The sequence below is a fragment of the Plectropomus leopardus genome, chromosome 5, assembly GCF_008729295.1.
Source record: "Plectropomus leopardus isolate mb chromosome 5, YSFRI_Pleo_2.0, whole genome shotgun sequence".
Taxonomy (NCBI): Eukaryota; Metazoa; Chordata; class Actinopteri; order Perciformes; family Serranidae; genus Plectropomus; species Plectropomus leopardus.
Window position 1 is genome coordinate 4,404,747 of NC_056467.1, and position 26,544 is coordinate 4,431,290.

A 26,544-nucleotide genomic window follows, 5' to 3' on the forward strand; every position below is an offset into this window, starting at 1 on the left:
AAAAAAGGTGGTGATGTTAGAGCAGCTTTTTTGACAAAACTCTGTTGGGCAACAGTCCAAGCACAGTGGGTTTCTGCGTAAGAATGCAATTTTATTATCCAGGAGAGGCTCAAGCTAATCTGACCTGCATGTCTTTGGACGGAGAGGGAACTAGAGCATCTACAGGGAACTCACATGAACACAAGGCGAACACTGAACACTTGATACCTAAAATCTTTCCCTTTTCTTTTGTTTTACATGTAGTTGTGCATGGAATTTAGCATTGCACCCTTTGACTCGGACTGACATTATTTTTAACACATTACAGGGCATCGAATATACGTCCCATTGCATAGACTATTTGGGGCAGATGCACAATCACAATATACTCTGGAATCCTTAATGCACCTTATTATTATCAGCAGGTTTTACCAAAAGTGAAATAAAAAAAAGAAAGAGGAGAAAATGATAAATAAAATGACATGAAGAACAAAAACAAACAAGGAAATTACTAAAAAATAATAATACTTGTTTAACATAATTTTCAATTTGTAATTATAATAATTATAGTTTTTTGTACTGGCTTATTTTTAGTAATTTTCTAAATCTACAAATTTCTTGCCGAGTTGCTCAATGCCTTTTCCTGATGCTTTTGAAAGAAATCAAAGCAGTATGCTCCGGGTCCAAAGGTTTAAATACTAAAAGGCATCTGAGCACAGCACAAGAAAAGTGATGTTGATCCAGGTTTTAGAGGGATAATATCTGGACACAGATGCGTCATTTTGGATGGCTGATCGTCAAAAAATACCCCAGATAAGCCATTCATAGGTTGGCAGAAATCGAGCATTAAATATTTCATTGATCTGTACTCACACGGTGTATTATTCCTCATTTGAACATCTCTGCAGTAAATTCAATCTCTCTGGAAAAATTTCCAAAACAATGCCCCAGTTTCCTGCCCTACCTTCATGCAACCCATGTGACGCGCTCCTCAGAGGCAGTCACCACATTGTATAGAAGGATCACACAGGCAGGTCAATAATAGCTCCCTCACAATAAGGCCGACTGGGAATTAGATCTGGGCGAAGATATTACAGAAAATGATGGGAGTCTATGTTAAAAAAGAGTTCATGATGCAATCTGGGCCAGGCTGGAACGGCATAATGCAGTGCAAAATTCTGCATCGCACCCACTGGACAGAACAAAATAAAAGAAAATTTTTAAAAAATGAGTCCATCATATACTTGTTACAACATATCTCCCACTACTCATGTCCATATGCTCTGGTCTTGTGCAAATCTTCTTTGTTCTTTAAACTTTAAAGCATTCTCATAATGCTTGAGCAAAACTTTCTGACCCGTGCCTATTTATGGCGTCTTTGGTTGAAGTGGTGCCCCTCCAGACTCCTGCGAAGCTTCCTATGTACGACTGAAGTCGACTTCTGCTCCCTGACTTGCCTAATTTTACTTAAATGGAAGTCAAAGTGAACCATCAGGAGAGGCAAACCAGGCAAAGGCCTAGAGCACCCTCCAAAAGCATCCTCCCGTTTTCCAATAACAACCCTAAAGCCACTCAAGCCCCCATAAAGGTACTGTACAATCCACCGCCGCAGCCCCTAAAACTCACTAAGAGGGTTCTTTGCCACTGCAGAGTCTACGATTGCATCTGACAGAAAGATACACATCCATGAATCTTCACTCGCTGGTTCAAAGACGCACTGTGCTATCTTAAGTTCAATAAATAAATCTAGCCATTAAAGGGGCTCCTCAGAGAGCCTCTATAAAGTATGAAATCCTGCTGTTTCATAAAAAGGTAAAAGTCATAATAGGCCATGCTCAATTTCATACAACTCTCTCTGATTTTTTTTTTAAAGTTATTTTCACGAATATAAATCTGACAGCCTACTATTTTTTAAATTGCCTTTTTATTTAAAAATATATATTATATATTTATATATTTTGGATTAGCAGTTTCCCTTTTTTTAATTATTGCTTTTTTTTTTGGCTTTTTTTTTTGTTAGTGTTCTGTTTTCCTTGTCTTTTCTGTGTACATTATGTCACTGAGTATCTCAAACGGTATTTCACTATTTTCCAAAACTCACAAAAGACAGTAAAACAAAATTTAATTAACATTTTGACAGTATTTAGTATCTATACAGCATGTGGACACTTCTGTATATATTTAACCTATCTTTGTTTTGTAAAGATTTTAAAAGTACAACACGTTTTCTACCTTCTGTGTACGTTATATTTTTTTTGTGTGATTTTGTAACATTTCATTAAAATTCTTGAAAGAAATGCAACTTTGGCAAATGTATTTTCACTGTTCTGTTTTGCTAATAATTTGTCCTCTACATTTTGAAGTTGTGACAAAATAGTACAACATAGTTCAGTGTGAGGAATAACTTAAATGTTTATCTCTGACAGCTACTATGCTTGATGCTAGTTATAAGTCAACATCGATTTTATGTGTTTGGGGGGACAGGATTAACTAGAGACAGCTCCATATCTCAGCTCAAGTTGAACTATCTTCATGTAAACCCTCATATTACAGTGTAATAAGAAAAACCTGCAGTGCTGCATAAACCATAAGTAATTCTGTTCAAAATGTAACACTATAAAATGTATTTAATTGCAGCATTTGGAGCTAAATAAAAATTTAAACATCACTACATCTGAATAAACAATGATGGATTTCCCCTGCGAACAGAGTCAGATCAACCGTTACTGTTTGTCTATCTGAAACGTAGCCAACTACTCATGTAACCAAAAACTTCTGGAGTTCCCCAAAAAGTCCAGCACTGTGTGTTTAGTCAGCGTGAAGCCCTGTCTGTCAGCAACAATGATTTTTTAGTCCGTAGTCCGAGCTACCAGTTACGTCATTTCTCCCAGCAGCCACAGCCCTCTTGGCCAGACGAAGAGCTTTGGTCAGCAGACTATTTGTCACGAGACACCGCCTCAGGGACTTGGAGTACTATCAGCGTTCAGTCTCATATATCACTACTAAAAACAACAGACACATGTTAGCAACTACAGGTCTCCAAAAACTTGTTAAATTCTCATTAGCACTACGTGTTCTCATTAGCACTGGCATCTGCTCAACACAATCAATAATCAATAACATTATTCCTTTCAGAAAAATGACACCGTCTTCAAATTTGACAGCTGGTGCTCGCAATAAATGCTGAGAGAAGAGATCACGGTTTGACCCCAAAAAACCTGAAATCCGTCTGATTACTACACTGTGAAAATACAGCCACATTCTAACAGTAATGTACTTTTTTTCAAAATACAGTAAAAGACTGTAAATCTTGATGCTTTTTGGAGGCAAATTCAAACAGTAATATAAAGTAGGTGTTTGTTTTTTCAAAATATAATAAAACTGTAAATGCTGATCATTTTTGGAGCCAACATCATTGCCGTAAAAATCAATCCAATTATAACGTATGTTTCTTGTTTTGTTTTTCTCAAAATACAATAAAAGTGTGTCGATGCTGATGATTTTTGGAGCCAATATTACACTGTAAATGTCATATTCTACTGTAAAATACTGTGAGAAATGTAACAATTTACGGTGTTGACATTGTAAAATAACAGATGCTGGCGACTACAGCTGCCAGAAGTTTACTATAATTTTACAGGACAATTTGTCGCAGTGTTGCTTTTTCCAAGTAAACTCCATCCACAGATGAAAGCCATGAGATGTAGCTGAAAGTTCAAGAAAAAGCTGGTAAACTGACCTTTCTTTTCTCAAACTAAAAAGGCCTTAAAAAAAAGACAAAAAGTTATTTTATTTTTGTCAAACGGTCACTATATCCACAAAGTATGAGACAGAAATCATGTCCCCTCCTCCTCTGTGTGCACTAAAAACAACCAATCAGAGCCAGAGCCTCTGAAGCATTTGTTAGTCATGTCAGTCACTTCATGTGTAACCTGGCAACAAATTTAAATCTATATGGATTAAATATAGATTTTAGTGTAGTTTGGTGATGCACTGCCCAAAGGCCAGAAAAAAAATCATATTTTGCAGCTTAACATTACTTCAAAACATGTTTCTGATGCAAAAAGCGCAGCTGACATGACTCACAGCTGCATGAGAGACTCCTCAGCTCAGGATGGTTGTTTTTATTCACACATGAAGGCAGAGGAATGATTTTTTTCCCACAGACTTTCTGTCTCATTTACTGCTGTGTGAATATAGTGACAGTGTCAGCAAATATGATGAGGAGTTATTTTAATAAAAGCTAGCAACAATGTTTAACGTTAGGTGCATGTTTGGCGGCCCAGGTGACTGCAAGGAAAAAGTTATTTTTTTAAGATGATTAAAAAAAAAAAGAAAAAAGATGTTCATCAAAAATAAATACAAAATAAAAAAAAAAAAAAAGATTTAAAAAAAGAAAAAAAAAATAAGTTCATTAAAAATAAATACAAAATAAAAAATAAAAAAAAAAAAAAAAATTGCTAAACTCTGACAAACTCCGACTGTGCTGCTGACAGATGAACAGTAAACATGATCAGCACTGCTGTGGGGCAGAAGAGAGCAAAAATATAAGTAATATTTAGGATCACAGAGGCCGGTCCTACATTAGCAGGATAATCAGCCTCCAGTCCTCACAAAAAGCACAAAAAGTATGGGAGTTTTTCTTTTATTGGCAACGATCTCTATTATCTCTTCCAGTTTTTGATGTGAAAAGAGGCATTAATTTTACTTTAATTAAATATCTTTTTAATAAAGTAAAGCAAAAAAGTATTTACAAATTTTCAATTAAATTGTAATCAATGACTGGGTTGGATAATTACAAGCACCTTCTGCCGGCTGAGGAGAGAAAAATATAAATACAGGGAAAAGACTGCCACTTTGTTTCAGAGGAAGGGAAAATTACATGGCATTACCTTAGCATCTTTTCTTTGAAAAAAAAAAAAAAACAAAAACAAAAAAAAAAAACATTATATATTTACAGAACTCTCCTGAAATGCATTTCCACTCATGGAAGCAGAAAAGGCCTTAGGATTCGTACTGTTAAACTTTTTTTTATAGTCCTTTTTCATTAAAGTGGATTTTTGTCTGTATACTCTTTTCAAGTTTCCATAACGTTATTTTATCTTTTTAAAATCCGACAACAGGTTTTGTAGGAGGGTGCAGACGTGAGCCCTCGCTCTTGCACTCCCTTTCTCAGTCCACCGTTTCTTTGTTTTTAAGCGCAGGAAACAAGTAAAACAGACACATGGGAGGGTTTGTGGGGTTTAGGGTGTGGTTGAGGGGCGTCAGGGAAGCGTTGTGGCCCCCCAGCAGCAAAATGGTCAATGTTCGTCCCCCCTCTCCTTAGTGACACCGTCCTCGTAAAGTCTGCGTGAAATCCTCGGGAGTCCACAACCGTTATCCTGTCTTAAATGTCCGTTAGACAGCTCTCGCCACTCTTCTTTGTAGTTTTCTATTTTTTTATAAAACACACTCCAACCATCCAACACTGGAAAAAAAAAACGAGAAACAAAAAAGCTAGCCGCCTACATAAGCGCCTCATGTAGATCAAACACCGTACATGTGACATGACAATGTTGCCGTGTCGTGTTCACATGATAAAGGATGAAGTCATCAAAAATATAGATGTGAATAGCCTTTTTTTAATATCTGTCATTAAGCAAAGTGTCTTGAATAGTGTTGCCGTGGCGAGGAAAAGCCATCTGAAAACAGGAGATAAACTTCAAAAAAAAAAAAAAAAAATACTGAAGGAAACAGCATTATCTCCCACGGCTTGTAACGCTTCTCAGCATTTCACTCTCTCTCATATCTATTCTCTTTATTTAATCTTGTATTTTCATTTATTTAATTCAAAAAAGACATTCAGTTGCGCAAGGAAAAAAAAAGAAACCCCAAAAAAAGAAAAAAAAAATAATAATAACACGATCGAATGTTCGATCCATAATACAATCTCTCCCAGTTTGAAGAATTTTTTTTCTTGCTTTTTTCTGTTTATGCAGAAGGATTTTGCTGATTCAGGATTTTCTGAATCATCCACAGCGTTCGCTACCCCCCCTCCCCCCAAAGATCATCTCCGAACTCCCACCACTTCCCCCAGCGGTCCGAGGGGGCCCTAGCTGTTGTCCGACTCGTCCTCGGCCTCGCGGAGCCAAGTGAAGAAGGCGGTGACGGACTTGAGGGCCACGCCCTTGCCCTGCTGCTCGGCGGGGTCTTTGCTAGACTCCCACTTGTAGAAGGCCTCCTCTTTGATCACGTCCTCATCGTAAAGAGTGTCGAAAAACATCCGCAGGAGATCTGATGGAGGAAAGAGACAGTAATAATGTTCACAAGATGTTTCATGACCATTTAAACTGAATTTTAACGGGGTTCCCACAGATTTTCATGGAAAAATTTCAAACTTTTCATGACTTTTCAAGGACCTAACATTTTATGTTCTTGCCCCACTTGCCAGCATTTTTCATAAATATCAGATCCAAACTCAAAGAGTGAAACTGAGGGTGGGAAAATACGTGATGCAAAGAAAATCCACACAATACGAAAGCTACAGAAATTAAATTTGTCTTAATGTTATATTTGATCGAAGGTTAAAACAATTCCATCACACAACAAACTTCCAAGACTTTCCCAAAACTTTCAATGACTTTTACTAATTCCATGACTTATCCAGGTCTGGAAAACGTGACTGTGATATTCCATGACTTTTCCAGATTTTCCATAATTGTGGGAACCCTGTTTAAACCAGTTTCACATTTAAATAAAAGTTTTCCTATTAGAATTGACATCTGAAAAGTAATTCAACAGAACAATAACAGAAATAATGCACACTATAAAAAGCTTCAGAGTCTGTTAAAGTTAAGGATGGATAACGTGAGCTTTTCGGCGGCCACTCACTGGCAGGTTGCTCCATTTGAACCATCAGAGCCTGCAGGGCGTACAGCGCCTGCAGCTCCTTCTGTTCGTCCTTCAGGTATTTCTGCAGCACTTTGGCCCTCTGTTTGATCTGCTCACCGTCCACCTTGTAGGGGTTCTCACCTGCAGGTCGTCATTTTAGAAAAACGTCTTTTAAAAGGACTTGAAAAGCATATTTTGTGAATTAGGACTGACTTGACATTCTACAAGTTACACTTGACTATATCTATTAACCCTTTGGATGCTAGGCAAATTGGTTTGACTTATTTCGGAAACATAAGGGGAAGGCCAAAAACAACAAGACAAAGCCCTGAAAATAGCAAAGAAAAAAAAGTAATATTACCTGAGAAATAAGAAAAAAAGAAAATGACCTTGAAAATGCTGAAAAAATGTATATATATTTCTTTTTTCCTATTTTGTTTCTGTAAATACAAAATCCTTATAATAATAAATATCATTTTCTGGACATTTTCCCCATTTTTTAAAATGATTTTCCTTTCTTTTTTTGAAAACTAAATTTTAGGTAAAAATGTCTTGCAATTTGGGGGACATTTATTTTGCCAGGTTGGTCTCTTTGTCCCGTGTTTTCAAAATAAATCAAACCAACGTTCTCAGTTTTCAAATAGCTTGTGAAAGGCATCGAATGCAGCACAAGAAAACTGATGTCGATCCAGGGTTTCAAGGGTTAACTCACTAACGTATTTCCATTTATACATTTCGCTCGGCATCATTAACATTCCCATGATATCATCCTTGTGAGTCCACTTTTAGCGGGCTGTAATGAGGGATGTAAAGGGCACATGCTGACTCACAGATGACTGCTGACTGGCAGATGCAGGTCATCAGCGCTCTGACAAACATGTTGGACGAGGTCTGCTGCTCGTCTAGGTTGGCCTGCACAGAGACACATTCATTTATGCACATGCACAAAATGGCAATAAAAAAAAATAAAGAAATATATAACCTGTAAACACCCACAACATAAAACTCAAAGTTATTAAAACTAAAAAAATCTAAACACTAAAATTAGTTTTGTGTTATGTGTAACAAAACATACAAAAATAAAAAAATAAACAAATAAAAACAATCAGAAAATGTCTTTAGTTTTTATTTTATGTCATTTTCTGTGTATTTGCTGACTCACATGGATATAACTTTTTTTTCTTTGTCAATTAGGCTAAAATCTGTCAAAAAAAGCACGAGGAGGCATTGGTGCAAATGTTCATCGAGACTGTGATGTCAACATGATGTCAATATTACTGATAAGTATTATTTATATTATTAAAAAATAAATAATATGTAATAAATACATAACTAAATAGATACATAAAATAAAAAAAATAAAAAATCTAATCAATGAAAACTACACTGAAATAAGCAAACTCGCTCTGGAAACAAACTGAAACTAAACTGAATTGAAACAAAAAGTTTAACAAAAAAAAAAAGTACTAAAATAAAACTATAACAGCTCTTCATCACATTAGTAATACCAGTAAAAGGTGAGACAGTGTGATTTTATTTTAAATTTGGTGTCTCTCAGGATCAGGGTCGTGAATTCAATGACTTACAGTTCAGGTTTTTGAATTCCCCTAATTCTCTTCCAGCTTTTAAATTCTGGAAGTCTCAAAACAAAAACAACTGACATGCTGTCATGGAGACCTGCACTCTGTTGAAACAAGCTGTTATCCTAAAAAATGGAGCCTTTAAGTGAGATTTGGTCTCATGTTTTTATCTGAGTCACACAGTCACGAATAGTCCTCACTTTTAAAAAACTCTCTGAAAATTGGGGCATTAATATGTGATTCATACTATGAAGTAATGTAATTTCCACAGACCCAATTAAAGCCTCATTTTAAGCCAGAAAAAAACAAAAACAAAATAAAGACAGTAAATGGAATCAAAAGGGAAAGAGGATAGAGGAAAAATAAGATTATAAATTACACACAAGCATGAAAACAAACCTCAATCCAGTCAAAGATCCTCTGGTTGTCGGCCTTGTCCTGGATGAGTCGGTCCAGCTGTTTGGTCAGCTCTGCAGAGCTCAGCTCCTTCTTTTTTTGCTCTCCGACTCGTCACCCAGCGTGAACTCCACATTCTAGTTAAAATCGTGGAGAAACAAATAGGGTTATGCTCAACATAATCCTCATGTTACATCTACTCACTCCACCTCTCATTCAGCGCACGAAAACAACCTCACTGCCAAACTATAAAACACTCCATAAATAAACAACACAAACTTCCTTTTGCATTTTATGGTTTCTATAGGAATCTATTCCTGTCGGCAAATCTAGAAAAGGTTTTCATACTTCTTCTTTTCTGTAAATAACAATGTTAATATGTTCAAATATGGTTTATATAGCTTGTACTTTATATATTAAATATATAGTTTATACAGCTTGAGAAGATTCAATTCATATAAAAAAATTAAAGTGGGTCAATTATTTTTTAATAACTGATAGAGAATTTAATAAGTTTGCACCTCTTCCCACTCCTTTTCGGATATGTCTGTATATTTGTGTATGTTTATATGTTCATTCTGTCCTTTCCTTTTTTTTTTTTTTTTTACATATTCAAAATGGATTTCAATGAATTCTTTCATCATTCTTTCATTTATTTATTTATACTTAAGCATCATAACTATACTATCGGCCATCAATATAACACGTTATGTTATGTTATTATCCATTCTGAACTGCCTTAATCTTGCCCTGAAAAAATTATTATTTAAAAATAATAATAATAAAAATAATAATAAAAAAATCTTTACATATTTAAACAATGAAAACTATACTGAAATGAGGAAACCCACTCTGGATCTCAAACTGAAACTATAAAAAAAAAATCAATTCTTTCATATAGTTATTTATAGTTAGGTATCATAACTTTACTATCAGCCGCCAATATGATACACGTCTAACAACTGTTTCATATTGTGAGAATATTGTGGTAAACTTTCTCCGTTTATAATGAAGCTCGTGGGCGACCTCTCACCTTTTCTGTCACGAACTTGTTGACATCTACGTCCTCTGGGAGGAAGTCTTTCCACCGGAGGCCGGCCTCCCTCCACATCACGCCCACCTTTTTATGGCTCTAATGAGGCGACACAGATTGGTTGTAGACTGATGGACACATTGACTGATTGAACTGGCGAGCATTCATCACGACCACATGAACTGATTCAAATTCACATATTCTTAGTGTGATTGGCATGAAATATGAGCAAATGGAGCCGAGTTAAAAAATGAGTCCGATTTTTAAAGAAAAGAAAAATAAACGATTAGATAAAACATATTAAAGATAAGGGATTATACTTGATTAGTTCTCACCATTCCTTTGCAGAGTAAAGTGAGGATTTGGACCAGCAGGACTCCAGCTTGTCCCAGAGGGATTAAAGGCTTTGAAATCTCCCTGGAGGCATAAAAAGGGTCAAACACAAGTTAGACATCAAACTAACTAAATTAAAAACAGCCAAAAAAGCGATTTTCATTTTCCCTTTCCAAAATGCTGAGGGGCCAAGTGTGGCCTGGGACTGACCTGAAAAGCTCTCCCATGGGGATGCCTCCCTCATGGAGCATGGGAGTGATCAGCTCTGCCAGGTACAGCCAGATGTGGGGGATGTCTATCGCCATGTCTTCAGCCACCTCCAGGATTTCCTGAAGCCTGAGGAAACACACACACAGAGTGCACATATTTCAAAGTGTATTCAAGGTTTAACGATGTTCAAAATTACCCAACAGATGGGTAAACTAAGTAATATGGTACCGAACTGACACAAACATATGGAAACTGACTTTTTTTTGGCACAGCATAGTGGTTTAAAGACTCCTCCATTTCAGCCACTGCTACAAAATATAACTTTCACAAACTAATTCACTAACTAAAGCCAAAATTTCCCCCGTGGGCTACGGTTCATCTTGAATAAATAATTGAATTCGGCTGATACAAACTTTATTTCAGTCAACGCTTGAAGCTCTGCTATAACACACACACAGAGGAGCTTAGTCACACTTGCTCTTGGATTTATATATTTTTCTATTTATTTACTACATGTACTTTATCTATGGTGATTCATATATTTTCTGGGAGACTCAAAGACACTGTATGCACACAATATAATTAGGTTACTTCTCCTGCTGAACCTCCTCTCTATGGCTACCCAAAAATCACTCTCCCACCTCCAGCTGGTCCAGACCAAAGCAGCCAGGCTTCTTACTGGTTTTAACAGATGATATCACATCACTGCTTTCCTACTGCTCCTTCAGTGGCCCAATGTCTGTTTTAGAATTGATTTTAGGGTGATTTATGGATCTTGGCCCAAATTACATTTCTAAAATGCTGATCCCTTGTGAGCCATCGCACAGCTTAAGGAGATCGAGCCTTTTCCAGCCAGTTAGTGGCATCTTTCAATTTGCTTCTTAAAACTCACTTTTACAGACCAGACTAACTTTATGTGATTTCACTTTTATTTATTTGTTTTTTTTACTTCTCTTCCTCTTTATTTTGCTGCTTTCACTCTATTTATCCATTCCTTAGCCTTCTGATGTCCCGTTCTCACCATCTTTTAATTTATTTACTGGTTCGTCTTTATTTTATCCCCACTGATGTGATGCCGTCTTCTTCTATTAATTTTTTATCATCTTTTATTGCATTTATTCTTATATTTTCTCAAACTTTATTATTAGTGGTTTAACCGCCTTTCGAGATCTGCCTGTTTTATTCCTTTTATTTACTTTATTCTTGTTGACCTTTTGTGTTCACATATTTTTCTTGTTTGATGATGTTTATTTATTATTCCAAGTTTCCACTTTTGCTTTGTTTGTCATAGCACTTTGTAAACAACTGTTTTTTAAAGGTGCTATATAAAGAAAGTTATTTTTATTATAATACTGACCCCATGTAGTACTGCTGTGTTGGGAGGAGGTTGTTCTTGATGAGCTGTTGCAGAAGCATGCCCATGTGCTCCCTGGCGATGGTGCTGCGCTCCAGCGTCGACTCCAGCCCGTTTCGTACAAACACAAAGAGCAGCTGAGTGCTGTTCAGCTCCTGCACACACTGCACAGCCTCCTGATGGGACAGAGAAGAACATACAGGACGTGTTTTATGGGGTTTTCTTCTGTTGTGTTGTTATGCATTTTTTCACTAGTTGCAGATTTGTGTGTTGTTAATCTTTTATTTGTATTCATTTGTAACTTTTGACAGACTTTATTGAATGTATGTTATATATCCCTTTAGCCCACTGAATGTGTGAATCATTGCTGTAAAAGAGTTTAATGCTCAGTCAATTTTCACTGAATAAACAGTGATGATGAATTTTTAAAAGGGAGTAGTGGAAAAAGAGAAATCAATTTTCACTGCTGCATAAGAGATATTTCTTTTGATTTTCATAGCTTATAAGTGTGTACCTTCATGTCGTTGATATGGAGGTACTCCTCGATGATGGCTGTGGACTTCTTGGTCAGCTCCTCCTCGGTCAAGGCAGGCTTGGTGGGGGTCTGGGGGGGTGGAGGGGTGGCAGCTGTCTCCCGCTTGACTGCTTAAAACACAACACAACATTTTTTTTTGAGAATATGAATTTAAACAAACTTTTCTAAAAGACAGAAAAAGTAAAAGTACACAGATTTCCTGTTGTAGAACCTTTATGTTTAGAGGTCATAGAGGGCAGATAAAAATGGGTGGAATTAAATTCTCAGCATCAAAAAAAAATCTTTTAATCTACACCTCTGCTACGTCATGACACCTACCATTCTCTTTACTCCTGGCTCTCTCTCTGCTGCCTCTGTCATCCGTCATGCTCGCTACCCGGCGAACAGGATCGGCCGACCCCCGCGCTGCTCTCTCTCCGGCTCCTCTCTTCGTTCTCCCGACTGAAGCTGCGCTTGGTGACCTGCAGCCGGTTTCTGTCACGGTCGTCCCGCCGCTCATCCCGTCTGTCAAATCGATCGCTGCCACGATCGGAGCGGAGCGGTCTGAGCGGTCAAAGCGATCGCTGCGCTCTCGACTCGAGCTGTTTCTGTAGGAGTCAGGGAAAAACAACAGAAACTGAGTCCCCAGAAAATCATCTTTCAACTCTGTGGGGTCCCACTGTGCATTTGCAGGTGGGAGCTTCAGGCTTTGAGAGTTGTGTCCTGTTCCTCACCTCTGAGGAACTCGTCTGTCTGAGTCCAGGGGGGGCCTGAGGAGGACGACGGCTGCTGTAAGGCTGAGAACCTGTTCAGAGTGCTGGTGGCTGGACGGCCGCCTGGCTCTGCACCTGAGGATGAAAATGTACAACAGAACATGTGTTGAGTCTCGGCTTTAAGGTGCTCAACTACATATTTATTTGATGTATTATCAAATCAGTTTGGGAAACCTACCAGAATCTGCAGGTTTGGCACTGGTGCCACCGCTGCTGCCCTTACCCCAGCTCCCCCATGTGCCTTTACCTCCTGGAGCGAGCAACTGATTGTTGAAGTCGAGAACAGGAGTCTGAAAGAAGAAACCGTTGGTTAAAAACACACTATCTGCTAACAAATTGGACACATTAATGGAATTTTAACAGATCTCTCTGATATGTCTTCTGTGACTAAAATGTGTTCTGACAAGTCTGATGGAGTGAGACAGACAAGTTTACTGCGAGCACCAGGTGAAAAGCAGCCTCTCTCCTACCTTAGTGATTTTGCTAAGGCGAGAGGTATCGATAGGTCGGTTCTTGGAGATGGGCACTGTATTCCAGCCCTCGTCCTGGGGAGGAGCGCCACGGCCTGGTGTGTGAGGGCCCCCGCGACCCCCGGGACCTCCGCCCATCCTGCCTCCGGGGCCACCACCAGAATCCTTCTTGGAGATGAGGGCTTGCTGCACCTTCATCTGCTCCCTGTGCTCCTCCAGCTCAGCATCTTTGTGGATCTGGTCGATGGTCTTTGGGCCCTGGTCGCCTCGCCGGGGCACCCAGTTGTTCTGGGATGGGATGGAGGGAGAGATTGTGAGCACATGGTGGAGGCAAGTCATGACATGGACAATTTTTTTTTTTTAAAGATTATCATTATTCATTATGCTTTTTGCCTTTATTAAGGTAAGACAACTTAAGCGTGAAAGGGGGAGAGAGATGGGATGACATGCAGCAAAGGGCCGTGTCCGGAATTGAACCCGCGGCCACGCTGTGCTGAGGATGTAGCCTCCGTACACGGGGCGCATGCTCGACCAACTGAGCTACTGGGCATCCCACAGTTCATTTTTTGACATGATTTGCCATCTCTAGAACTTTTGGATGGTAAAATTAAATGTCAATCAAAAGTTTATAAATTTGAAAATACTTGTAATTTTTCTGACCATAGCAACAATTCACGTCATTGAGAAAACATGCACCCACTGCCCGGTTCCCCCATTTTTCTTTTTTTAGCATTGTTTACACTGCCACCACCGTTAGCTTCCAGCCACTGACTCCTCCGTATTGAGAACCCGGTGGAGACAACCTCTGAATCACAGTTAAGCTCTAAAAATTGTATATAAAGCTCCTTTAACTCTTCTCGTCAGCCTTTTCCTCTAAATAAAAGAACAGTGTGTGTGTGTGTGTGTGTGTGTGTGTGTGTGTGTGTGTGTGCGTGTGTTTCACAGTTAAATTGGGCCAATGTGCTGACTGGGAGCAGCTGATTTCTGGCTTTTAAAAACACTGACGACAGCAGGTTTTGTAACAGTGTGTAGGCGGGACTGGGAGTCTAAGTACAGGACTGCAGCATTCCTTAAGAGAAATAAACCTCAGAAACACTAGAATAAAGTGGCTTTATAACAACTATAAAAAGTTCAGGAAATTACCATGAGACACAAACAAATAAAAATACTAGATACTCTTTTTCATCAGCTACTTAAAGTTGCATGTTAACTGAGCCAGGAGAGAGTGAATTAATATGATACAAGAGGAGATGGTGGAGTTTGTGTTTGACAGTCTGTTGTCTCAGCATATGGCTCTGTGTTTTGGGGACGTCCTGCACTGAAGAGCTAAGGAAGACATTTCTTATGTAAAACTTACGCTGTGTGGGGCTGTGTGTGTGTGTATAACATCATGCACAGGTACACACTAGAATCCAACAATAAGGCTTATGACATGAAAAAACTCTGTTTTAAAGGGACACTTCACCCCAAATTCAAAATGCAATCTTCTTACCAGTAGTGCTGTTTATCAAATTGAACTAGATGGGACTCTGCTTGTGGTGCTCAAAATCTTGCATGTAGGCCATATTTAACATGTTACACATTGTTTATAGTCTTATTGCTATTCTTGCTTTTTATATATATATATATATATATATATATATATATATATATATATATATATATCTTAGTGTTCATTGTTGCAGCTTTGCACGTATTTTTATATTTGCATATTTTACCTACATTTCAGTTTCATACATTGCAATGTAGCATAAGGCAGTTTTATATTTTACACACTTTACACACTCAGTATATTATCCATATTATATTTTAAATATTTACAGATTAGTGCTAATTTTCTATTACTGTATTTTTTTACATTTATATTTTTACACACTTACATACTCAGCATATTTACATACTTTATTTAAAATATTTAAATGGTATCATTTATTTAAATTTCATTTATCATTTATGTTGTGCTAACTGTTTACTCTTACTGTATTTCTATTTTCTATTTTAAGAAATATAGTTTTACCTTTGATAGTACTAAACAGTCTGGTTGCTGCTTGAATCAATGTCAATCATTTCCTTTGGTGTAAGTTTGCATAATCAGACAAAGCTAAAATTTCTCCATGAATGCAAAGTAGCATGTGTGTTCTCTACATGTGTGTGTTTTTTGTGTGGTTACCCGTCGAAGGTCCAGCACATCCTGCAACATGAAGCGGATCCTGGACGAGGTCTTCCTCTCCTTTATTATTTTCTCCATTTGATTGAAGTATTGGTCCATACGAGGCTGCGGATGACCACAACAGTTTGGTGAGTCTTTCTCTAACACTACAGTTGCAACATCAAAATTAAAACACAATCTAACAACACATTTATTAGCATGTTTTATGCATGTGATGTGTGCACTGTGCTTGTTATTTCATCTTCATTACATTATTATCTAAACGTGTACCTTGGCCTTCTCAAAGTCTAGGTCCTTGCCAATGGTGGACAACAGTCTACACAGGCACTCCAGAGACTCCTCATCATGGTTTTTGAGCAGCTTTACAATGCAGTCATGCATGATGACCTCTGTGAGCATTTTAAGCTTGAACAGCTCGCCGATGAACTTGATGTTGCCCAGTGAGCGCCTCCTGGCCTTGTCTTTGGCCTCTTGTAGCTCATCAATGAGCCGCTGCTTCTCCTCCGCCTGCCAGAGACACAGTGTCACAGAAAAGGTTGATGACGAAAAATGAAGAATGAAGAAATTGTTGAGGAGGGATGGCTGTGGATGATTTCACTACCATTATGACTTCTTTTTTTGTGCATAAGTGAAGACCCCAACCCATACTTAATGAGGTTGCACTATACCACTGAGGCAGCCTCCAGCTCTTTCTGCTTCTTCTCAAAGATCTCGTCGTCATCTTTGTCCTTTTCAAACTCCTTCTGGCATCGGTTTAGCAGCAGCTTGCGGAAATTCACAGTGGCTCCCGGCTTGTCTGTGGTTTGGACTTTAAGCTGAAAACAAAAAATTAAAAACAAATTATGTAGTCTAAGTCACTGCTCACTTCCTCAATCCAAGCACTGAGATCAGTGGTGCAGACATGAGGCAAAAACTTAAGTCCACCACTGGACACCAGAAGGGACGTCTTATTATTTCTGCCTTGACTTTTTAATGCCGCTAAGAATTTTAAGATAATATTTTATAATTTTAATAATAACAATAATAATGATAATAATATAATTTTAGTAATAATAATAGTGATAATAATATCTCGCCAATGACAGCTGGGATAGGCTACAGCCTTCCTGCAACCCTTAACAGGATAATGAATGAATAAATGAATAAATCAATTAATTCATTAAAAATTACTAATAATCATGAAAAATAAAATGTCACCAGTAAATTTTACAATGCAACCTTAGAAAAAAAAATCATAAAGTCCCCTTTTCCATGTCTAAGCATTTTTAAGACATTTGAAATATTTATTTAAGACATTTCATATTAAGGCCTTAATTAATTCAATGCCTTTTAAGACTTTTTAAGGATCGGTGGGAATCCTGGATATTACACTTGAAAAAGAGGGATTTGAATCAAAGTCGAGGACAGTTAGAGATTTTCATAACAACAAACTTCCCATCTTTACCACAGAGACAAATAAGGGACCAGATTATCTGTAAACCAGTGAAGAATTACCGGTGTCACTGAAGGTCTTGATGACGAGCTAAAACAAATATTCTGAAAACAGAAAATCACTCTGAGCGCTTTCAAAAGCTTGATAGAAGAGTGCCGGTGTGTAAACAAGCTGTAGTGCAATGTGGGATTTAAATTATGCACTAATAGAGGCATTTTATGCTTTACTTTGACAGGACACATAAAAGTAAGTTAGTTAGTTAGTTAGTTAGTTAGTTTCTCAATTTACTAATAGTATTTTAGGGGACTTTTTCTAGCCAAACAAATAAAGTGTTTCTTTTAGGGGTTGACAGATTATCCGCCTGGCTGATTTTTAGCGCTGATATTTGGCATTTTGCCAATCATCTGTATCAGCATTTTATTTTAATGATTGCTGAGTAAAAGTAATTAAGAAGTGCAAAGAAAGAGTCAGAATGGGAGGAACTTTCACTTTGTAAAACCTCAGGAGGCTACTTTTATTCATTCATTTCTATTTTAATTTTCACTTGACTTTATTAGAAAAGTTGCTGGAAACTTTCTGTATTTCTGTAAACATTTGCTAAAGGCATTTAAACAAAGTTTTGTGTTGGAGTTTGATATATTCGGTTATCGGTCTCATTAACTACTAATAATTGGTATCAGCATTGAAAAACAAATATTGGTCCATCCCTAGTTTCTTATCTCTTTGTCCACAAACAGGTGCAATTCTAACAAAGGTGAAAAAAAATCTCGACTTGATGTGAATTTAGTTTGTTTAGCCCAGAAAAAGCACTGTAGTCAATAAGTATTAAAAACATCATCATGCTTTTGCTTTACATGTGATAAATCAAATTTACTAAATATATTATTTACAAATTTCCACATTGTGTGTGGCAGCACTTACCCCCATAAGGCAGCGGCACATGTTGGCGTAGGCCACCGAAAAGTCTGGCTCGGAGATGGCCTTTTCGAAGGTAAGATCTATGACTCCTTTCAACCTCTCCTCGGTGTCAATAGTCAGTTCTGTAACCTGTTTCATCAGCTGTTGAAACTTTTGGGGGGTCAGTTTGTTAAGGATGCTGCGAACCCGTTTAAACAGCTCCTGGGTCTTAAGGTTCTCTACATCACTCTCTTCGTTTTCCTCTCCTGCGCGAGAGCGACCCTTTTTCAGCGAAGGTTTCCAAGCCTTCTCTGCTTTGTTCAGCTGCACGTCGTCGCTAAGTGACATGCTGGTGATGATTTTCCTTGGCTCTTTCCTCTGCATCTGCTGTGAGCGACGTGGACCGCCGACTCCGATGCCCATACCTGGAGGCTGAGAAGAGAGAGCGGAGGAACAAAGACATTTCATTCACGGGCTATGAACTTCCAATGCACTGCTCTTGGATGACATTAAGAAAATGTAAACTTACTGGTCCTCTGCCTCCTCCTCCCATGCCGGGCCGGCCGAGGTTAGCGAAGGAGGGTGTGAAATCAGGACCACAGTTCATGCCTGTTAGACGACTGGGGTCCAGTTGACGCAGAGGTGTCTTATTAGCCTGTAAAGACAGAAAAAAAAATACAAACTAAAACTTTCATTCAGATATTCTCTCTGATTTAATGCTGTCATCTTTATGTCTGTTTTTGTTTCCAGTCACAGACACATTAATTGCATCCCATCAGTGCTTCTGTGGTGATAAAACACCAAGCAAAAATAACTTGCACTGACTCGTAGGATGTCTTTTTCTCCCCCAGGGGACAGACTATCTACAGCAAGGGAAGGTAAGTGTATTTTTAACGCATGATTTAAAAAGCACTGAGCCAATTTCAAAGTGCTTTACAAACAACAAAGAAACATTGTTTAAAAAAATGGAAGAAAAATGTATATAATATAAAAATAAGAGAAACTATTCTCAGGGCTCCAACAGCTTCTGACAGCTTAGTTTAAAGACCTTGAAATACTTTTTTAATGCCACTTATTATTAAATTTAAAAACTGTTTTACAATAAAAATGAACCAACATCAATTACTTACAGTCAGAGATAGTTTTGCTCAAATGTTTGAGTAACATAAAACATGACTTTTTTGGGAAACGCCTGGCATTCCCACTATCCTGATCTGCAGGATGTTAATGGTTTGGTAATTTATTCAACGTCAGAAAAAGAAAAAAAAATCTTCCCATGTTTTAGTATATTCAAGACTTTTGACAGATTAATTTAAGGCATTTTAATAGAGATTAAAGCCTTGTTTTTAGATAAATAGATCAAATGCCTTTCTATACTGTTTAAGGATTTGTGGGAACTGCACATTCACGTATGTATAGCCATGTCTTTAGTGTGAGAGGCTGCACCTTGTCTAAGACAACATCACTGATGGCTGGCAGACCCTCAGGCTTGTTCATGCTGGCTGAGATGAACTGGAAGCCCAGAAGAAACTCTCTGTCATATTGCTTCTTCTCCTCTCGGTTGATTGGCTTCCATTGTTCTGAAAGATAAACCGAAACATAAGATGACCACAACGTTCAACAACATACAACATCTTAACTGTAGATGCTGAAATGCCTTGTAAAGTCCACAAGGTGGCAGAGAGGACAGTAAATCACTGAATTAACAAATGAAAAAATGGAGGAGTTAGTATTCGATGAGTGACAATGTTAAAAAAGCTTGAAGAACTTTATTAGGCTTTGATTTTGAAGGAAGATGGCCATTAGCTACTTACAATGTACAAATGTTTATGACCTACAATTCACCTACAATTTAAAAATCTTCTGTTTTATCTTCTTACACTCACTGTTCAAATATTATGCGCTGCCATCAAATAACTATCGTTTTCCGCTGAACAATCAGAAGCACAATCAGGTAAACTGCCACTCCCTCATTTTCACAAAGCAAACATAAACGTAGTCCACTGACACATAGCAAACTTGTGAATGTGAGTGAGATAAGATCTTTGTGCACACTGAATTGCGCACTGAAAGGTATCAAGGTTCAGAGACCCACCCTCTTTGTACTGGTACTTCTTGTCAGTGTCAGTCGACTTGGGATCTGGCTGAATGTTCTCAGCGTCCAGCTTGTCCTCTTTGTCCTCCCAGGTCAGGTCAGCCTCCTCTGGGGCAGGAGGAGAAGCAGCGGGAGGCTGGGTCTCTGGTGCTGGGGCAGGGGCTGGCTCGGGCTCTGGAGGAGCCACTACCTGCTCCTGGTGCAAAGATGGAAGAGGGGTTAGGATACTCAGACTGCAATCTCAAAATTTACAGGTAAAATAAAAACCTTTTGGGAGGCTACATTGAAATTGAGAAATAGTAAAGCCTTTTTTCTTTGTAAAAGCATTTTTGGTTGTAAAAGCGTTACTGCACACTCACCTCTTTAAAGGCATCCAAGAGGTCTCCCACTGCCTCCTTTTTGTTCAAATCCTTCATCTTCCTCTTTTTCTTTGGCACAGACACAGCAGCTAAAAGAAGAAAGTTAAACACAATCAGCTTCACATCAACAACTGTACTATGAACTATTAAATATTTTAGTACGTTGTAACCACTGACCTTGCATAGTAGTTTCGACGAGGGCAGGGGTGACCGTCTGGGGAGGAGGGGTGTCCTCCCTTTCCTCTGCTGTGGGAGGGGGAGGAGTGGGCACTGTTTCTGGGGCGCTGTCAGCTACAGAAACTGTCTCCGCAGGAGATGGCTTCTCCTCCTCTGCGGTGGACTGGGGCACTGGGGTATCTTCTTTGATGTCCACTGGAGGGACCGTGTCTTGTTCCTCGGGTTGGGCAGGTGCTTCCTGGACGACCGGATCAGGAGGAATATCGTGGACAGCGGGTGCAGGTGCAGGCTGATCAACAGGTGCAGGTGTGGCTTCGACAATGGGTGTAGGTGCTGTCTGAGTGATGGCTGTGGCGGTCTGTATGACCGGCTGCTCGCTGATGTCAGGCTCAGCGATGGGGCTGTCGTCACGCTCGCTCATGCAGGCGATGGGCACCTCGGGGTCTTGAGGGGCTGGCAGCGGCAGGCCGTTGGGGAGGCGGAGCTCTTCCGGCTGTGCGATGGGAGACTCCAGAGGGGCCTCCAGGTGACTGGGGGGCAACATGACCGACAGCCTTTCTGACTCCACCTCTGCGACACCGTTAGTGGTGGAGGGAGGTGCAAGAGGTGTGTCCAGAGAGGCAGCTACCTCTTCTACTTCAGCCTCCTCCTCTTTCACCTCCTCCTCTGCCTCTGTGGATTTTTTGTCTGTTTTGTCTTGAGCAGAAGAGGTGGGGACAGGGTCAGGGAGGGGTGCAGGGTAGGCGGGCACCTCAGGCGCTGACTGGGGAGGCGGGGTGGGTTCCCTGGGAGGTGGAGGGGCATCCATCACATCTGCAACAGGAGCACTGGGTGCGGGAGTGGGAATAGTGTTGGGAGGGACGTCCTCTGCTTCTGATAGTAGCGGGGGTGCAGGGGGTTTAGTGTCCGTGTCAGAGGAGGAAGCCTCTGTGGGGATGTGGTCGCCCTTAGCAAGTTCGGGGGTCTTTGACAGAGGAGGGGGCGTAGGCTTCCCTCTGTCATCTGAAGGTCATAAAAAATGATGTTAGACTTCTGAAAAATATTATTTCTTTGTGGTTCAGTTCATCAGATCAGTTATGTTTTCACAATCCACACTTGTCCTGCCCTCAATAAATATACAACCACTATAACATCAGAGGCATTCATAATGAATAATAATACATTTTATTTATAGAGCGCTTTGCAAGAAACTCAGACACTTTACAGAAGTCAAAAAAAGATCATAAAATAGAATACATCAAAATACATAATAAAATACACACAAGTCATGAAGATTTGGATCATTTTCACCAAACATGCAAGAGTACTATAGCTTCACACGTTTATTACTCGAAAGATTTACTAGAAAGAAAATATTTGTAATATTTCTTACACCCCCAAGTAGTTGTTAAACATAAACAACTTATCAGTGAACCACCACTGAAAAAATCCAATAATGATGAAAAAAAGTGCAATGGCATAAGCGCCTTCTGCCATTCCACTTATCCATATTTTGTAGTAATTTACAACATTTTAATACAACCACTGTAGGACACGTTCAAGTGGAGTATGCGCGGCTGCATATTAACGGGAATATTAGTGGAATATTAATTTTCATTCAGGGGAAAAAGTGAAATATTTTGTGCATGTTAACATAGTCAATGTCTGAAAATTAATTTTTCTCAACACGCTGTCTTCATGGCTATTACGGGACTACATGGCAAAGCTGCTTATGATGAAAAAACACCTCCAAGTAACTGCACAGTCGAAAGAGATAGAAAAAGATAATATAACTTGCTCGATAACTAATATAATATAAAACTAATAAACTAATATAACAAAGCTGATTCATGAAACATGAGGTCATACATAGCAACAGGGTCTGGCCTAAACTTTCTCTTAGCTTAAAGCTCCATACCTCAATAAAATGTGCTTTTAACAGGAGATCGATCTTAGGGGAAACCATTAGCTGGAAACATTAAAGTGTCATTTCATGCAGTGGGCAAAATGCTTTAAGAACACTGCTGCTCGAGTTGAATTTAAGACCTATTAAAAGGCTAGATGAACGTTAATGGGAGTCTTAAAAATGCAAATGGAAACTTTTTTTGGACTTAAAATGAGATCTTCAATAATTGCACTAAGTGTATCAGAAGTCTGAATACACATGCTTTGGTTCTGAACAGCTACGCAAACATCAATTTAAAAAAAAAAAAAAGCATCTCACAGGAAAATATAAACAAATTTGCAGTTATAATTGCTCCAAATAATAAAGTGCTCCATGAGTTGTACGTGTGGCACTCACCTGGTCTAACCAGTGCTGGTGTGGCAGCAGCTGTGACGCTCTCACCGTTGGCCTGGACCACTGCTGTACTTTCTGATCCCGATATGGCTGTCTGTTGGGTGACACACACACACACACCCGAAAGTAAGCCAGGTATGACCTTAGTGGTCAGGACAGCAGTTTTTTTCCACTTGACTGGGGGGAAAAAACTGGTTTCACATGTCCCTAATTGAACACATGAACCGCACGTCAGAAGTCTAAGAGCAAATCATAGATCAGTTTGATTTTAACAGGTTGTGGTGTAACACGTGTATGAGACCTGGTGTAGCATTCCCTAGAAAGTGGTAACGTGAGCAGCGCAGTCAAGTAAATTTGTGTTTAAATTTATTTCAAGTGCTGAAATAGAGCTGACATTTACACGGCATGAAGTTTAAAGAATATATGACTACATGTATGTTTAATATGAACCCCTGAGAAGAGGGGTTGTTGCTGGTTAACAACCATAAACTGTAAAAGCAGTATCTAGTACAGTGTTTCCCACAGAATTAGAATCTACATGTGATAGTAGCTGATGATAGGCGATGGGGGCGACATCAAACTTTCCATTTTCTTTGATTTTGTGTTTGAATGTCTCCCTTTTTTAGCATTCTGTGTCCCCTCTCTAAATACAGCTATAATTGCAGGTCCGTTAACGCAGCACAGGTGGAACTCTTGAGGTCTTTTCCCCTCAGCAGCTGTTTGAGGAGTTTGAGTCGCGGAGTGAAAAATTGAACTATCGATTCCATAAGAGCTGATCAGATCAATGGATGACAGAAGGAGCTGCTGCAGACTTTAAGAAGCAGCACAATAAACGGTTAAGTTTCACTTTCACTGCACCTGGTGTTCTGCTGCTTTGTCTGTGCCCAGAGTACTTTCTGCTGCTTTGAGAGGTCAAATCAGTGACAAAACGTATACTATAATAGCGCTCCTAATAAACCGTCCAGCTCCAAAAATATGAAATCAATTTATGCCAGCAGATGTTTTAATTTTGGCCACAAATAAATGAATGGGTAGCAAATCCTGAAGTACCAAGAAAGTATAGATTAACTGTATAGTAACATTTATTTAGGAATCCAAATAAGCATCAAACAATAACCTTGATGACGACATGTACTAACAGCATCTTGATGTACTACACTAACCCAAATTCATTGCATCTGTGAGTGTCTGAACTGAATCTATGAGTGTTAGTTAACCTGATCTGTAGGTTTTTGTCGTGGGTACCCAGTCAGTTGTTTCACAAACTGACCAACTTGCCTAAAAAATGTAATAGCTGTCTAACATTCAAAGTGAAACTGTAACAGTGTGCTAGCATGTGTGCTGTTTTCGGTCCAGATCATGACATTGTAGCTTACCTGTGGTGGGGTTGGGGTAGAGCCACTGCGGCCCCCTGACATAATCTCCTCTGTAATGTCTCGACCTCCTTGGTTAGGGTCTCTTATTCTGATCTATGGTGGAGAGGGGAGACATTCTCAAATGGTTAAAGAAAGGAAAGGATAGAAAAAAAGACTGTATGTGCTGGTGAGCACTTAATGATTGCTTTTTTACAGTTACCATAAACTGAGAGGAGTATGGAGAAAGGCAAAGGGTTAAAAAAAATTCAGGGTGAGGACAGCAGCGTGTAAGAGTTGCCTTCCCATAATGCAACGCCTACAGTCGTCAGCCCTTTCTAGCTGCCTCTGATTCAATGAAAGCTACATTTCTCACATTGTAACCCTGAGGCACACAAAATCCAAACACTAACCGCCATGCAAATTCCTCTGCTGCACAACTGAATGTGCCTCCGCTAGTTAGTCACCACTAACTCCGCTCGACTGGTCAAGAATCAAGTTGACCAACTTTCAGACCAATCTCTTTGACAATTTCCACTGCTGTTTTAAGTTATTGTGAACAATTCTGACTCTCATGAAGGCAAAGCACAATCAGGCAAAGAGCAGAAGACTTTCCTGTGTGTACACACACAACAATGAGGCAGAGGGGGAAAAACAGAGTGAAAATCTGATCACTCGCTCACAAGGAGTGCCCATACATTACAAACACATGCTTTCTATTTAGTTCTCTCTTTTCCCCTCTCACTCGCACTCTAAATACTTAATCTGGGATGTGAGAGCTGTCATGAAGCTGGTATGAGCCACAGCGCTGCTGAACAAAGTGACGTACACATTCCCTGAACAAGGATTAAACTGAAAAAGTTAACAGTGAGTTAATATAGTACTGCTGCTCACTACTTTGGACTTTAAGAACAGTATTTGCTAGATGCCACTGACCTTTTGCTGGTTCAACTCCTCTGTTGGAGCACTACAAACCCCAGCGGGCCTTTTTCATCCTGGGGCTAGAGTAGCAGTTCCAGCAGACTCAGAGCTGGACTTTCAACCCCACAAAGCAGGAGGGTGGGTGGACGTAGCCAGTGGAGTTTTATCCCAGCTTAACTCACACAGATCCAGGATAGAGCGCTACACGCCGGCAGGACAGAAAGCAGGGCTGGGCCTGACTGTCACTAAGCTAGCTAGCAACTTGAATAACTCTCTCTCTCTCTCATACGCTGAACAGAACAGGGAGGGGGGAAAAAAGGATAAAGCGAATGGCCTTGTAAAGCTATGGTATTGGAATGTGCAACCCCTCCCACAGAGACTAACAGACAGTTAAAGGGGCCGAAGAGTGAAGGAGGGGCAGAGTAGGGGGGGAATGGGAGGGTTTCCAGGAAAAAAAATGTTAGCGTTATCAAATGAGCTGCAGCTAGCAGAAGAAACTCCCCCTTTTCCCCATGCTCTCTGTCTGCTCTGTCATCCTGCGCACTCAAGGCGCTCCTCAGATTTTTTTTCTCTAGGCTCACCCCTTCTGAGGGCAGAGGAAACCAGCAGAGGAGAAGAGAAGGCCAGAAGTTCGACCCGATCTCGATCGGATCGAGCTTCTGGCTAGGAGGAGGAGGAGGAGGAGGAGGAGGAGTGGGGTGCCACAGCAGCAGAGGAAGGCTGGTTGGTTAGCCCTTCCGGCTCAGAAGGGGGAGGAGACCGGTGGCCACGTGGAGCTGAGCTATGTGCTGACATGTCCTTCACCCCCCTCCCCTCTGAGTTCTCTTTGACACACAGTTAGAGGGAGAGCAAAAAGAGGAGGAACTGAGTAAAAAAGGCCTTTGCAAAGCGACAACTCCTGCATGTAAAACCAGGTACCAAAAGTGGCAATAAATAAACAAAAAAAATCCAAAAAGTTTAAACACACGCTCCCTCTCATTCTCTATTTGACTTACACAAACTAACTTGAGTACCTTTTTCCGGCAAAATTATTTCGGTTCAAGGCACACTGTCCTGTAAACAGAAGGTCACAGACTGCCAACATGAGAGCCTTGTGTCCTGTTGACGTGTCCTTTACAAGACACCAAATCTCGACCTACTTTCTCAAAAGAGCATCACTCCCAAAAACCAAGAATGCAAAGCTTGTGGTGTGTTGTGCACACACAAATGCAACCACGTAGCCTTATTGCTGGACACACTCAAGCAGATTTGTGCTCCAGTCCCTCCAGTCACGACCTGTCTGACATCTTGAGTTTACTTTGGAGTTTGACATTTTGTGTGCATGTGTGTGTGACAGAGACAGTGATTGTGC

At 39.6% G+C, this 26,544-nt stretch overlaps 1 protein-coding gene across 1 annotated transcript in view; it reads right to left on the reverse strand.

Moving 5' to 3' along the window:
• Positions 1-6,014: 6,014 nt before the first annotated feature.
• LOC121942943 (eukaryotic translation initiation factor 4 gamma 1-like) overlaps positions 6,015-26,544 on the reverse strand; it is a 46,555-nt gene continuing 26,025 nt past the window's right edge. Inside the window, 28 exon segments of the mRNA XM_042486258.1 lie at positions 6,015-6,252; positions 6,850-6,990; positions 7,680-7,761; positions 8,829-8,923; positions 8,926-8,962; positions 9,859-9,957; positions 10,194-10,275; positions 10,402-10,527; positions 11,759-11,931; positions 12,270-12,400; positions 12,609-12,711; positions 12,713-12,823; positions 12,826-12,877; positions 13,004-13,044; positions 13,047-13,117; positions 13,221-13,332; positions 13,513-13,800; positions 15,683-15,787; positions 15,953-16,189; positions 16,351-16,497; positions 18,036-18,443; positions 18,541-18,666; positions 19,458-19,591; positions 20,107-20,302; positions 20,466-20,554; positions 20,643-21,644; positions 22,924-23,014; positions 24,297-24,389. Of these exon segments, the coding sequence (XP_042342192.1) occupies positions 6,071-6,252; positions 6,850-6,990; positions 7,680-7,761; positions 8,829-8,923; positions 8,926-8,962; positions 9,859-9,957; positions 10,194-10,275; positions 10,402-10,527; positions 11,759-11,931; positions 12,270-12,400; positions 12,609-12,711; positions 12,713-12,823; positions 12,826-12,877; positions 13,004-13,044; positions 13,047-13,117; positions 13,221-13,332; positions 13,513-13,800; positions 15,683-15,787; positions 15,953-16,189; positions 16,351-16,497; positions 18,036-18,443; positions 18,541-18,666; positions 19,458-19,591; positions 20,107-20,302; positions 20,466-20,554; positions 20,643-21,644; positions 22,924-23,014; positions 24,297-24,389 (4,554 nt within the window). The 3' untranslated portion in view covers positions 6,015-6,070.